Source organism: Peromyscus californicus, unplaced genomic scaffold, assembly GCF_007827085.1.
Source record: "Peromyscus californicus insignis strain IS unplaced genomic scaffold, ASM782708v3 Scaffold_9__1_contigs__length_137607984, whole genome shotgun sequence".
Lineage (NCBI taxonomy): Eukaryota > Metazoa > Chordata > Mammalia > Rodentia > Cricetidae > Peromyscus > Peromyscus californicus.
Genome location: NW_026294617.1, coordinates 30,842,759 through 30,857,168, shown reverse-complemented (window position 1 = coordinate 30,857,168; position 14,410 = coordinate 30,842,759). Strand labels below are relative to the sequence as shown.

Sequence of the window (14,410 nt, the reverse complement as noted above, 5' to 3'; positions counted from 1 at the left end):
AAGACTTAAGTGTATTTCTGGTACTCTCGATTTTTCAGTTTTCCCCCCCCCCTAGTCAGTATAAACAGGGAGAAGGGGTTGGGAGCATGGCTCTACTTGTATTTAGCACAGGGTCCAACCTTCAGCATTATAAAAATAAGAAGGAAAATTAAAGGGACAAGGGGGTGGGTGGGTAAACGTTGCAAGAAAACTGTGCTATAGTTCTACCTACACATCAATTAGTCTTAAAATAATTGAGTGTAGCTCAGTGGTAGATCACCTGCTTTGAATGCACAAACCCTGGGATAGATCTCCAACACAGAAATAATAACAGCAACTACTCTTCAGCTGATGAGATGGCACAGTGAGTAAAAACACTTGCTGCCAAATCTGTTTTTATTTTGTTTTTGTTTGTTTTTCAGACAGGGAGAGGTCTCACAACACAGAAAAAAAAAAAAAACCAACTATGTTACAATCCCACTTCAAACGGTCTGAAAACAAAATACCATTAAGTAGTATAGGACTATCTAATATGTTTTTCAACACAAATTGATTAATCTATAACATAACATGGGTCTTTCTGTAAAATTAGTTACCTCGACTAATTAAATGGTTATTTAGGATTTATGTATTTTATGTGCTCTATTTGCATGTATGCCTGCAAGCCAGAAGAGGGCATGAGATCCCATTATAAATGGTTGTGAGCCACCATGTGGTTGCTGGGCATTAAACTCAAGACCTCTGGAAGAGCAGCCCAAGTGCTCTAAACCGCTGAGTTATTTAGAGACAAAACAAAACAAAAACCTAGATCTCCCAATTTCTTTGTCAAGCAAGTGAATTATAACTGCAAGCTGTAAGGCTAACACCAGCATACACGCTCCAAAATTCAAGTTCAAGTCAGTCTCTCCCTCTCGGCCCCTCTTCCCCTGTGTTTCGAGACAGGGTTTCTCTGCGCAGCCCTGGCTGTCCTCGAACAGAGAGAGATCCGCCTGCCTCTGCCCTTCGAGTGCTGGGATTAAAGGCATGCACCACCGCCGCAATTCAAGTCTTAAATTTGGCAAATATAGTTAGTTAATTCTTTCACAAAGAAATGTTTGTGTAAAAGAAGCGACCCATACACTAAATACCAAACAACCACAGAAAAGGTGCTACAATGTATTAATGACAGCTTCAAGACTACAGGCATAGTTTACAATGTAAACAGGTTCAACCCAGTACCCCCTCAAGTATCAATGCATGCCGTTTTTATGCAAACTGCAAACATCTGAAACACAGCGCTGGCGTCAACAAGATCCATCTCAGAAATTTCTTAATTATCTTCTACTAAGTTTTTGCATCGGTGATTTTAAAACTTCACAGTATAAGAAAAGTCTGTACTAGAACTTCCTACCGGACCGCCCCCTAGAAATGAGTCCCACCTCCGGAGAAGGGTGGCAGGGTGGGGCTGTTTTGCTCTCAAACTAAGAAAAGGGTCTCCCCCCCCCCCACTTCCACTCCCAAAAAGAGGCCCAGGGGTTGCAGAGTCAAGTATTGCAAGTGACTCCATGGAGGTGGCAGACTGCAAAGCTCCCTTCCCTATTCCATCCTTCCCCCGTCTCGAGTCATCCAGGGACCCCGGCCGGGCGGGGACAGGTGAACCTCAGGTGGGGAGGGAGAGGGAGGGACGGGCCGTGGAGGGAGAAGCGCGTTCAAGCAATGAATGAGTCGTGCCTCAGCCACACCACCTGTTCCTTCCGAGGGTGCCACCCCGACCAGTCAGCGGGATCCCCGACCCGAGCGGGCCGCGACTCCCAGCCCGCACGGCCCGCCGGCCCGCTCAAGGCCAGGCTGCTCCTCCCTTCGCTCCAGGAGGGTAAAAGGCAGCCGTGTGGAAGCCGGGCCGTCGGGGCCTAGTCCGGAACCCAGGCCTCCGAAGCCCGCGGCGGTCCGCGGCGCGCGGACCGAGCGGGGCGCCACCGGGGCGAGACGAAGGGACGCGCTCTGCCGGCCAGCACTACCAAGGCGGGGTCCCCGCGGGGTGGCCCGGTGCCCGCCCGCCCGCCGGCCCGGGCTTGGGAGTGACAGGCCCGGCTCCCAGCGAGACGCTCCCCGCCGCCCGCCCGCCCGCAGCCTCAGACTCACCAAGATCCGCTTGAAGAGCGCGTTCTCCTTGGGCGGGAGGCTCACGGCCGGCATGGTTCCGGCTCCTCCCGCGGCTCCCGCCACCGCCCGGCTCGGTCAGTCCGTTTGTCCGCCCGCCGCCGCTACCGTTTCCCAAGCTCGCTTCAGCCTTGAATCCTCCGCTCCGCCGCCACTAGGCCTCGGGTGTCGCCGCGCCGCCCTGTCCTGACACCCCTTTCTCCTCCTTTTTTTTTTTTTTTTTTTTTTTTCTTTTTCCTTTTTCCCCTCTCTCACTTAACGCTGCCGCCACCTCCCCCCTCACGGGTCTCCGTCGGCGGTTCACGTGGTAACTGAAAAGACCGACAGAGGCAGCCAAAATGGCGGACGCCGAGGGCTTTCCCACCCGGGTCACACCTCCCAACGCGCAGGCGCGGTGACCCGCTCTCCCCACCCTCCCTGCACCGGAGCCTGCCGGGAACGCGGAGGCCGGCTCGGCCGGCGGAACCGCCGAGTCTGGCTTGGCTCGGCCGGTCCTTCCAGTGCCGAGCGCCTTGGGAGGGCCGCCAACGGGCGCTTCCGCCGCCTCCTCGCCGCAAGCAGCCCTTCTGCTCCTTCTCGCTAGACCGGCCTTTCACTCATTGGGGTAGACTCGCCCAAGTTGGGGTAATCGTAGCTTGAGCAGCGAATGCCAAAATGCCAGTGGCGGTGTTTTAAGAAGAGCTGTATGTAGTCAGTCGTTCAAGGTCCAAGGGCCTAAATTGTGAGCAGGGGCGAAGGGTAAGATGAGAAAACCTTCGCCTCAGTGGGGACTTGTGAACCGATCCGAAGAGGTGAGGGCTTAAGCGTCTTTGAAAAGCGTCAAAGAGCTTGACCTATGAAATGGGCTTGGCTGGCTAGGGCATCTGTAATTTTGTTGACTGTGGTTTAAGATAGCCAAGATAGGTCGTTAGCCAGATCCGAAGTGGCATATTTGTACTGCCGAAGGAGCCTCTGAAGGTTGAAGTGTATGTGTTTACTTCATTGCTGTAGTCATACAGTGCAGGGTTGAGGAACAGGCTCTGTGAGTCACCTTGATGTAGTGGAGTTGAGGGTCGAAACTCCTGGAGTTGGCTTCTAGCTTGTGCTTAGGATTGTAACTGTCCAACTGCCTGTTGCCAGAAATCCTCAAACTTTAGAGGCCGGCCGAACTCACTGAGCAAGATCAGACCTGAGAGTGGAGACGATCCCTTCCACCTGCAGACAGTTCCTAACAGTTGACAATAAAACCTTTACAAAGTGACATGCTGTTGAGTCGCAAGAGTCATTTTATTCTTGGGTATCTCGTGCAGGCCTTGTAGTAGTCTGTGCATCATGAATCATAAAGATGTGCGGGAGTTTGGCTTTTTTGAGGCTTTTTTTTTTTTTTAAACAGATACTTTGTAGTTTTCAAATTGTTCTTTAACTTCCCTGGTCTACAGAATGAGTTCCAGGACAGCCAGAGCTACACAGAGAAACCCTGTCTTGGAAAACTAAAAGAGAGAGGGATTACAGCAAACTCCAGGGTCTCCTTGAATACTGTAATCTCTCTACATTTAGGAAAATTAGGTCGATGAGATGGCACCGTGGGCAAAGGCCCTTACTGTGCAAGCCTGACAACCTGAGTTTGATTCCAGAACTCACATAAAGATGGAAGAAGAAAAAGGACTCCACAAAGTAGTACTCTGCCCTCCATGTTGACACACATAAATCATAAGTGAAGGTATGGGGCTGGAGAAATGGCTCATTGACTAAGAGCCCTGTTGCTCTTGCAGAGGACCTGGGCTGGGCCCCCAGCACCTCTGAAGGCAGCAGGTGTGCACAGGGTGTGCAAAATGCTCATACATACAAACTAGAAGAAATTCCAACACATACAAAGACACAAATAAATAGCTTTTCTGCGAGTGTATGCTGTTGGAGCGAGAACCTGGCGCCTCATGCCTGCCAGACAAGCACTTCTACCACTGAGCTAGCTACACCCCCAGCACTAGAGTACCAACTTTTGTTTTTGAAATTCTACACATAATTTTTAAAATTGTAATGTTTTCTTAGCATGTTAATTATACACAATAATGGTTTTTGTCATTTTTCATATATGTACATAATATATTTCAATCTTATTCACGTATATACATAACTTTTTCCTCTCTTATCTCCCTCTACTACTGTTAATCCCCTTCCCACTAAATAGCAGTTTTGCTTGTTTGTTGGTCTTGCTAAGTAGCCCAGGCTTACCCTGAACTCACTTCCTCCTTCTCTGCTTCCCAAATGCTAAGCTTGCAGACATAGTGCCCCATCCAAGTCTAAGCAGCAGGGTTAGGGTGGGGAGCTTTCATTTGTTTTTTATGAAAATTTTGATGTTGTTGGGCCGGTGGTGCATGCCTTTAATCCCAGCACTCGGGAGGCAGAGCCAGGCAGATCTCTGAGTTCGAGGCCAGCCTGGTCTACAGAGCAAGATCCAGGACAGGCACCAAAACTACACAGAGAAACCCTGTCTCAAAAAACTTTGATGTTTATTGGTATGTGTGTGTGTGTGTGTGTGTGTGTGTGTGTGTGCAAGTGTGTGGATACTGGTACCCATAGAGGTCAGAAGAGAGTGTCAGATACCTTGAAGCTGGATTTACAGTAGTTGAAAGCCACCCAGGTCCTCTGGAACAGCAGTCAGTTCTCTTAGCTGCTCAGCCATCTCTCCAGGCCCAAACAGCAGTTTTTAAGGTTCAGTGAATACTAGCCTGGTTGCAACACTGATTCATTTCTGAGTTAAAATGCACCTACAGATAATAGTCTGGCCACAGTCAATGACATGATCGCCTAAACTCAGTAATAAACTGCGGACTCTGATCACACTACTCGACAAATAGAAATTGAACTGGAGCTGTGCTTTGAGTGCTCCTTGTATTTCCAGGAAGTCACAGCCAAGGCTATATAGCACTGCAGCTGCTGAGGACCTTGCTGCTTTCCTGTCACTGTGGTTAAAGGGTTTCCTCCAGCTGGGTCTAATGGTGTACACATGTAATCTCAGTACTGGGGAGACTAAGGCAGAAGGACTTCAAGATCATGGTAAGCCCAGCACTTAGGAAGATTGTCTTGAATGAGAGACCAGAGGCCAGTCTGTACTTGCATTTGATAGAAAAGTGACATTAAAAAAGCCTGTCACCCACACTTAACAAAACAAATAGTCACGTTTTGGGATGTTTAATAAAAACTTATGTATATAAGAAGCCATCCTTTTTCAGGTCCTGAATTTGATCTATGAACTTACATATCTGTGGTTTTTAGGGTTTTTTTCTTCTTCTTCTTCTTCTTTCAATTTTTGTTCTTTACCCTCTCCCTTGGACATATCAGTCAAATAAGATGTTTCTTCACTGGAAAATCCAGGGCTAAAACTTGTTTTCTAGCTGCTAACTCAAATTGCCCTTCACCCAGGTCACAAATAAGGTTTTCAGCATTTAAACTCAGAACATGGTATAAATGGATGTTTAAAAAGACATCTACCAAACTATAATAGCTGTTAGCTCCTGGCTAGGTTCTTCTCAAAGTGAGTTTCATCTACAACTGCCTCCTCCAACTATAGAGGTCCAGTGAGCTCCAATATGCTGAGAACGGTATACTCACACTTCATTGCTTTCCCAGATTATACACCAGTAAAAGGACACAGGGATCAGCTTTCTGAAAAAGAGCAAAATGGACTTTCCCAGCGTAGATCCTGAAGTCAGTGATGTGCTTACTGGCTCTGTACACTCTGACAAACCATGGCTTCTGTTTCAACTTGTTGAGGACTAGCAAAAGCTGTGTCAGGACAAGCTCTGGTGGTGTGGTGTAGAAAGAGTATACAACTGCCGCTTTGCTGAGTGGACAAGAAGCCAGGAAGTGGAGAGCCAACAACTGACTCAGCGCATTAGTAGGCTGGTTTGCTTACTTGAGCATGAGTCCAGGAGGCTCAAACTAGGTTACAAACTAAAGTAACTCACACTTTTAGTAATATGTTTAGCCACCATTTGCATTTTAAAGTGAGCCACAAGCACAATATAATTATTTTACCTTTTATCGGTTTTATCTTTTCCCCTCTCGTTCTTTTTTAATACATTTTTTATTTATTTAGTGTGAGTAGATGTATATTTGTGCACACATGTGTGCTTGTCAGAGCACCTATCTGGAGGTCAGAAGAAACTAGTAGAAGGCTGTTCTCTCCTTCCATCAAATGGGACGTGGCAATTGAGCTGAAGTCTTCAGGCTTGACAGGAAGTGCCTTTCCTCTGGGTTAGCTTTCTGCTCCCACCTTTTTTCTTTTCTAAGAGGGTTTCTGATACTAGCCCAGGCTGGTCTGGGACTCACTATGAAACTCAAACTACTCTCAAAATTGAGGCACTCCTGCCTCAGCTTACCAAGAGCTGGGATTAGACATGAGCCATCACACTCTGCTAATGACTTTTTGTTTTAATAAAAAGATTTTAAAATAATATTGCTAAAATAACATAGAAAAATGCTAATATTTATTTTGCTATTAAAGTGGACCCAAACAGCTTTAGGTTTTAACAGATGGCTTTTAAGGTAGGTTTGTATCCTCTGCAGGCTGGAGAGATGGCTCACTTGTTAAGAGAGCATACTCACCTAACAAAGACCTGAGTTTGGTTCCCAGCACCCACTTCAGTTGGCTCACAGACACTTATAACTCCTGCTCCAAAGAATACAATGCTCTCTTCTGATCTCTAAGCCAGCTTCATTTATCTATCCCACTGTCATATGCACACAGAATTCAAAATAATAAAATCTTTACAAAGTAAAAAGAATGCATTAGCCGGGCGGTGGTGGTGCACGCCTTTAATCCCAGCACTCGGGAGGCAGAGGCAGGCGGATCTCTGTGAGTTCGAGGCCAGCCTGGGCTACCAAGTGAGTCCCAGGAAAGGCACAAAGCTACACAGAGAAACCCTGTCTCGAAAAACCAAAAAAAAAAAAAAAAAAGAATGCATTATCTGGACCTATATTTTTTTTTAATTTTATTTATTTATTTATTTATTTTTAAAATTTTACTTATTTACTTACTTGGTTTTTCAAGACAGGATTTCTTCATGTAGTTTTGGTGCCTGTCCTGGATCTTGCTCTGTAGATCAGGCTGGCCTCGAACTCACAGAGATCCACCTGGCGCTGCCTCCCGAAGTGGAGGATTAAAGGAGTGAGCCACCACTGCCTGGCTACCTATACTTTTTTAAAACATGGTCTTTGAACACCAGGTAGAATTAAGAATCCAGCGAAGCAGAATCTCAGTCAATTTTGCAACATAAAAACCAGCTGATCATGGAATGGAGAGATGGCTCAGCAATTAAGAGTTCTTGGTGCTCTTGCAGAGAACCCAGGTTTGTTTCCTAGCACCTAGAGCACATTGGACAACTCAGAGCTGCCTGTAAGTACAGTCCCAGGGGGAATCCAGCACCCTCTTCTGGCCTCCAGACATTTGCAGTCACTGTCATGCACTTGACAAACAGGCACAAACACAGACATAAAAAGGAACATGTTTGTGCTGTTATAGCAGTGGTGGCCACTGCTGCTGTTTCTGGGATTACCATTTCATAATTGGTTACTACAGCTAGCACAGTGGAGACCCTGGCAGCAAAAGTAGTTACCACAGTTAGTTAATCTTTCATTCTATTGGGCATGATAAATTTAATTCAATAGTTATATACATTTCGATTGGCTTTGAAAATTATAAATTTATAAACTCAAGTTCCATTTGCTATTGGGATACCATCTTACAAGGACTCCAATTTGCAGTAAGGCTCGTTAAGGAAGGGAATGGCTCAGTTGCCTTTAGCCTACTGGCTATTGGTAGGTTAGGACTTCTGTTGGTTTTTTCTGTGTCGAACACACAGATTGCAAGTGCAGAGCCACTTTGAGATCTTTGGCAGCAGTTAACTCTGCAGCTCACACACGAACGAGCCTGTATGATAATGAGTATTCAGAGACGGGTAATACCTGGGGGGCGCTCACCAACCTAAGACAGAATGCCTGTGTGGCCTGGGCAGGCGTCTCCATGACGGGTAAGGCGACCTGCTGATGTCCCACGAAACCTAAGTCAGAAGCTCAATTTTTAGTAAAAGGGGGGACTTGTAGGGTCCTGGCCCCCGTTTTGGGTAACTGTTGCCTTGCTTGCTGACCTTGACCTTGATATCATCTCTATGATAATTTCCTGCTGGGTTCCACCCTCCTGAATGCTTAAGGGAAGTTCCTTGTCTGTGTATCCTGAATATTGGGCGTTAACAGCTTAGATGCAAGATTGTAAAACATCAGTAGTGAACTTCTGCCCTCCGGGGTTCTCCCATTGTGCTGTAAGCCTGTATTTAAGACCTCCTCCCTCCTTCAATAAACAGCATTCAGCATTAAAAAAAAAAAAAAAAAAGGAACATGTTTAAACCAGCTGATCAGCCAGGGTGATCCAATGCCTCTGACCTTCACTGTCACCTTCCAAGCACCTGTACACATATACATATCACAATGTGAGCCTACACACAAAAATTATAAAAGTAAAATATTAAAAACAAAACAACCAACTAGTACAAAGTCTTGAATAGACAAACAGGGTATTTACTACTCCCAGATAGTTCCTAAGCTTCCAACAACCCTACAGGATAGGTTTTATGCTACAGATGTAAAACTGGTAAAGATTAAGTAACAACTAACAATTATAGTATTGAGATGTGGTGGACACAAATGCTACTTGAGACATGACAGTTTAGATCCTGTTCTACATCCGATCCTGTCTCATAACTCCAGTTTCTTAAGAAGCTGAGGCAGGAGGATCAAGTTCATGGCCACCTGGGCAACTTAGTGAGACCCTATCTCAAAAAATAAAAAAGCAGTGTGGGAATATGTAGCTCAGTGGTAGGGCACTTGACTAGGATATAGGAAGCCCTGTATTCCCTCCCTAGTGAATAACAGAATTCTGTCTCACAGGATTGAGAGTCATCAAGTAATTTTGAATATAAATGGATTTTAGGAACTGTTAAGAGGTCTTTGCAAATATAAGTTCCCTTAGTCGACAAGTTTGTCCTTTAGACCATCTGTTAATTGATGCTAATAATCATGGTACGTCCTGTAGCCAATGTAGTGATAAAGTAATAACTGTAAACCTCACCATGAATTAACTTACTGTTCCTAAAACACTAAATTCAACCCAAATTTTATTCTTCAGCAAGACACTTCCATTTTCAGTTTTCTGGCTCACCAAAGAACATTTCAGTAAACCTCTGACGGGCGCCCTGGGAGTGGACAAACCGCTTTCCCGACCCCGGCCCTCTTTCTCCCTTGTTTCACAGACAGACCCCGGAATAATCCGGGTTCTAGGAAACCTTGTCCTGAAGCTAGGACTCGGGCGCACCTGCGAGTCCCGCTTCTGCTGCCAGGGGGCGCTGCGGTCCGCGGCGCCTGCCGGAGATGCGCGCGCAGGGAGAAGGCGGTGCCTGTGGGGAAGATGGCGCCGTCCTCGCTCCTGCGTCCGTTCTCGCGGCTGCTGGCGCCCGCCCGGCTGCCGAGCTGCCGTGAGTGTCTCTTCAGGCCCATTCGGCCCTCGGCCTACTCCCCCTCAGCTCGAACCTTCCTGCAACCTCCGGAGGAGGAGGAGGAGGAGGAGGTTGCGGCGCAGGCCTTCCTGCAGTGACCTTCACCGGCCCGGGCCGAGTTCTCCACTCCGCATCTTCGGCCGTCCGCCCTCCTCCAGACTACCACTTGGCCTCTGAGTGGATTTGGGGTCTTTTTGCCCCCCGGCTCTACAAATATGCCCAGGAAACAGCAAACGGGGGTTGCCTCTCCTCCTCCCCCTCCCGAGCCTATGAGGGCCGGCGACACCTTAGCGAGGCTTTGAAGGTGTCCTGAGTCCCAAGGACGGCCCTGTGGCTCTGCTGGTGGCCCCGGACGAGTTACCTCAGTTCTCTGGACTATGTTTCCTTGACTGTTTAGATTGGGGTGGGCAGATAGAGTATAAATGACAATTTAAGGCCAGGAATGGTGGGGCTCGCCTGGAATCCCAACCCTGGGGAGGTGGAGACAGGCGATCAGGAATTCAAGAGCAGCCTGGTCTACAAGAACCCCTATCTCAGGAGAGAGTTTCTTGCAATAGTACGTACACTAGTGAATGTTAAGTGTTCCTCGCTGCAAGTCAATAAGGTATACATTCTCTCTCCTTTTTCAGCTTCAACACGGTCCAAGTTCTACGTCCGGGAGCCGTACAATGCCAAACCTAACTGGCTGAGAGTTGGGCTGGCCTTGGGCACCTCGGTTTTCCTGTGGGTTTATGTGAGTAGCCTACCCATTGGATCCCCTGGAGCTGGAGTTACAGACATTTGTGAGCTGGCTATTGTTGGTCCTGGAAACCAAGCTTGGGTCCTTTGTTAGCAGTACATGCTCTTAACTGCAAAGCCATCTCTACAGCCCCAATCTCATACTCATTCTTGAAACTTTTTCCTGATGGAAGGCTTAATAGCTGCCGAGAGCATTAAGGGTTGAAATTAGGTCTGAGTCCCATGAATGTCATCCTGTATCAATCATTGTTCCAGTTACATAAGTCTATCAGACGGTGACTCTGAAAAGTAGCTGTTCTCTGACTTCTAGTTAACTCACAGAGAGATGAGGGATGGGGTGGGTCATTCACTCACAGTGTCAGGCTTCAAAGCTTGGAAATACATCCTGCACGGTCGCATAAAGTGGACCTATGGCCTCTACATGAGCATACACAGGCAAACACAACTATACATAGACATTGCACACACATACAGGTACACAAAAGTGTAGCATTTACTGTGACACATCTGACAACTAGAGTGTCATATTTTATAATTCTCTGTCATCATATGATTCCCATTGTATCATTCTCAAATTTAATGTCAGGTTGTGGTCAACAGATGTACTCCACTAATGATTTTTGAATTTGAATTTTTTAGCTTTTTATTTCTAGTAAAATAGTAATTGTTTTAATCTACCCTATTTCTTTTATGAAACATAAGGATCTTTACTTGGTTTCCTCCTCTTTAAGCCACGAGGAAGATTACATTTCTACTTTTAACCATTAATTGTAGCTCATTCAACAACATAATGAAGATGTTTTGGAGTATAAAAGAAGAAATGGATTGGAATAAACTTTGGAAATGTTAATATAGTAAGTATGTTTATAGAGTATATAGATTATGGAAGTTAATTTATCTGTTTGTTTGTGGCTGTGACAGGGTCTCACCACTGAGCATACCTTTTTTAGTGCCAGCGTTAGGGTGACAGAGAGGTAGGAAGATCTCTATGAGGCTAGCCTGGTCTACATAGTGAGTTCCCGGACAGCCAGGGCTAAGTAAAGAGACCTTGTCTCAAAAAAGAGAGAGATGGGGTCTTACTGTATATCCTTGAGGTCTCTATGTAGACAGGATCCACCTGCCCCTACCTGTGCCTCCTGAGTGCTGGGATTTAAGAAGCAGGCCAGCACTCCTGGTCTGCAGCGAAACTCAGTGCTGGATGAGGTCATACGTACTATAGTGCCAACACTGTAGAGATTGTGGCAAGGAGATAGTTAGTCTGAGGCTAGACTGGTCTGCACAGCAAAACCCAGTCCCAAACAAAGAAAGAAGGAAAAAACAGTAAAACCAAAAATCACCCTAAATCATACCTTCTTTACGAGTACTTTCCACATTGTGTTCAAAGCACTGAGGACAAATTGGCACAATTTGTATGTGTTTGTCATGTTGTGTACCTAAGTGTGAATTCTGTAATAGCAGAACTCTCATCTATTGTATTAATGTTATGTTCTCAACAGTGCACTGAGTACCCAGCCATTCTAGGAGTTTAATGTTGTAGAATGAATGAATGTATAAAGGTGATGGATTCTGAATTTTTTTTCTTCTTAACCATTTCATTGTGATTGTCACTATAGCTAGCATCCAGTTGAGGAATTCAGATAAAACCTAATATTAATGAGATATTTTACATGCTCTAATTTAAGAGAGAGAAGATTTGTGAGTATGTGTGTGTGCACATGTGTTACACACAACCTGCATATAATATGTATATTACACGGATATATGTAATGTATATGCTTTATTTCTGAAAATTATTTGGAAGAAATCCTTTACCCTTTATAAAGTGAAAAATCCCTCATTAAAAACCCTTAACTTCTGGGCTGGGAGATAGCTCGGTGGTTAAAGGAACTACCACACAAGCATGAGGGGCAGAGCTCAGATCCCCAGAACCCTTGTAAAGGCTGGCTTGGCAACCACTTGTAATTCCCAAACTCTGAAGGTGAGCAGAGGATCCCAGGAATAAGATGACTAATTAGCCACTGGTAAGCTCTGGGGTCAATTGAGAAACCTTACCTCAGTGAAGAAGGTGGAAAGCCATTGACAGAGACTCCCAGCATCAGCATGCATACCACACACAAAATACTTGTTTCCATGGATTAAATCTGCTAGATAATAAACATAGTGACTACAAAACACATTTAAGAATTCTCAAATGTAACACTTTAGGGTTTATTGTCCAAATCTTTTGCTTCTTTTTTCTATTAATACCACTTTGTCCATTTCTATGTTTTTGTTACAAATTTAAAATCAAGTTCTGATTCTATTTAATAGATATGTTTTCTAGATTTTTTTTTTTCTGATGCTCTAAGGTGAATTATTCAGAGAAGTCCGATTTTAACATCATCTGATCAGTGCATTGGATTCAATTTTTTCCTCTTCCTTGTAGGTCTGCTTCATATGATGATCATGGTCATTCTGCTGGATTCACCCATCTGTTGAGTTATGGATATGAGGGGGAAAGTTATATATGAGTGTGTATCAGTTAACATGTGCATTTTACATTATTGAACAAATAAAAATACTTATGTTCTTCACATGTAGAGATGAATTTACTAATCACTGCTGATGGAGTCCTTTCAGCTTTTAACTGTTTGGTTTTTTGTGTTTGTGTGAGTGCTTGTATATATGTAAGTGTACCATGTACATGCGGTGCTCATAGAAGCCCAAGCTGGAGCTATGGGAGTTTAACAAGGGTCTTGGGAACCAAACTTGGGTCCTCCGAAAAAGCACCAAGTGCTTCTGACTGCTGAGCCCCTCTTGTCCACTTTCTTTCTTTCTTTCTTTCTTTCTTTCTTTCTTCTTTCTTTTCTTTCTTTTTTTTTTCTTTTGATTCAAGGTCTCGCTGTGGCTTTCTGGCTGTTCTAGAACTTACTGTATAGTACGAATTGGCCTTGAACTGACCCCCCTGCCTCCCGCTCCTGAGAGCACCATTATGGCCTGCCCTTGTCAACTCTTTTTCAAAATATTTAGATGCCAAAGTACTCAAAATACAAGAGAGCTAAAGTAATAGTAGGTTGATGAAGAGGTGATAATAAGTCGGATAGTAAAGATAAACCATTTCATCAGAGTTGCCTCTGTCTCCATTTACTTGAATTTGAGTGGGTTTTATTGACATTACTGGCTGTTTGTTTGTTTTAACGTGAGTGAGGAGTGTTTGCCTGCATGTGTGTACACACCATGTGCACTCTCAGTGCCCTGGAAGGTCAGAAGAGGGCACCAAATCCCCTGGAACTGGATTTACAGGTGTTTGTGAGCCTCCATGTGGGTGATGGGAACCAAACCCCAGTCCTCTACAGGAGCAGCCAGTGCTCCTAACTGCCAAGCCATCTGGCCCCGTAGTGACTTTCTACTCACTTTTATGGCCACATGAAGTTTTTCCGTTGGCATTTATTCGAGTTACAGCAAGCTATAGGGTTTGTCTGTTGGTGGTTTCTTTGTTTGTTTGTTGTGTGTGTGTGTGTTTCTGGAGACAGGGTTTCTCTGTGTAGCCTTCCCTGTAGTAGGTAGCTGTTCCAGCTTTGACCTTAAAACATTGCCCCTAGTGTGGCAGCAAGTAACTGCCACACCTGCCTATGACCTGCCCCTGGGGTGTGGCCAAGAGGAGACCCCTTAAGACCCGAGATGTGTATGTGTTCGCCTTCTTAGCTCCTCATGGTCCTGGAGGTTGAATTTGTAGACCAAGTCAGAGTTCCCCAGAGAACTACGCTGGACTGTACCTCATCTCTCCCGGATCCTGTAATCGACCCCTTATTGGTTTTAAGTTAGCCCTGAAATAAACCTCTTTCAATTACCAGATAAATTATGTGAAATTGCCTTGTTAATTGCCGCTATATCTGGCACCCAATGTGGAGCTCAAACCCACCACCCTGAGATTAAGAGTCTCATGCTCTACTGACTAAGCTAGCCATGCTGAGGCCACCCCTACACTGCCCTTTCCTTCTGGCCTCCAGGCAGCTGAAGCTGTATGTGATGTTCAGAGAGCAGCA

At 45.4% G+C, this 14,410-nt stretch overlaps 2 protein-coding genes across 2 annotated transcripts in view; one reads left to right on the top strand and one right to left on the bottom strand.

The window, feature by feature from the left end:
* The window catches only part of Naa15 (N-alpha-acetyltransferase 15, NatA auxiliary subunit), a 73,416-nt gene extending 71,056 nt beyond the window's left edge, over window positions 1–2,360 (bottom strand). Inside the window, exon 1 of the mRNA XM_052730087.1 lies at window positions 2,101–2,360. Within this exon, the coding sequence (XP_052586047.1) occupies window positions 2,101–2,154 (54 nt within the window). The 5' untranslated portion in view covers window positions 2,155–2,360. The remainder of the gene's footprint in view (window positions 1–2,100) is intronic.
* A 7,132-nt stretch (window positions 2,361–9,492) lies between these two features.
* On the top strand, window positions 9,493–12,964 carry Ndufc1 (NADH:ubiquinone oxidoreductase subunit C1). Its single transcript, XM_052730088.1, has 4 exons — window positions 9,493–9,626; window positions 10,277–10,380; window positions 11,160–11,239; window positions 12,811–12,964. The coding sequence occupies exons 1-3, from the start codon at window positions 9,560–9,562 to the stop codon at window positions 11,217–11,219; spliced, it is 231 nt and encodes a 76-aa protein (XP_052586048.1). The 5' UTR covers window positions 9,493–9,559; the 3' UTR covers window positions 11,220–11,239; window positions 12,811–12,964.
* Window positions 12,965–14,410: the final 1,446 nt, after the last annotated feature.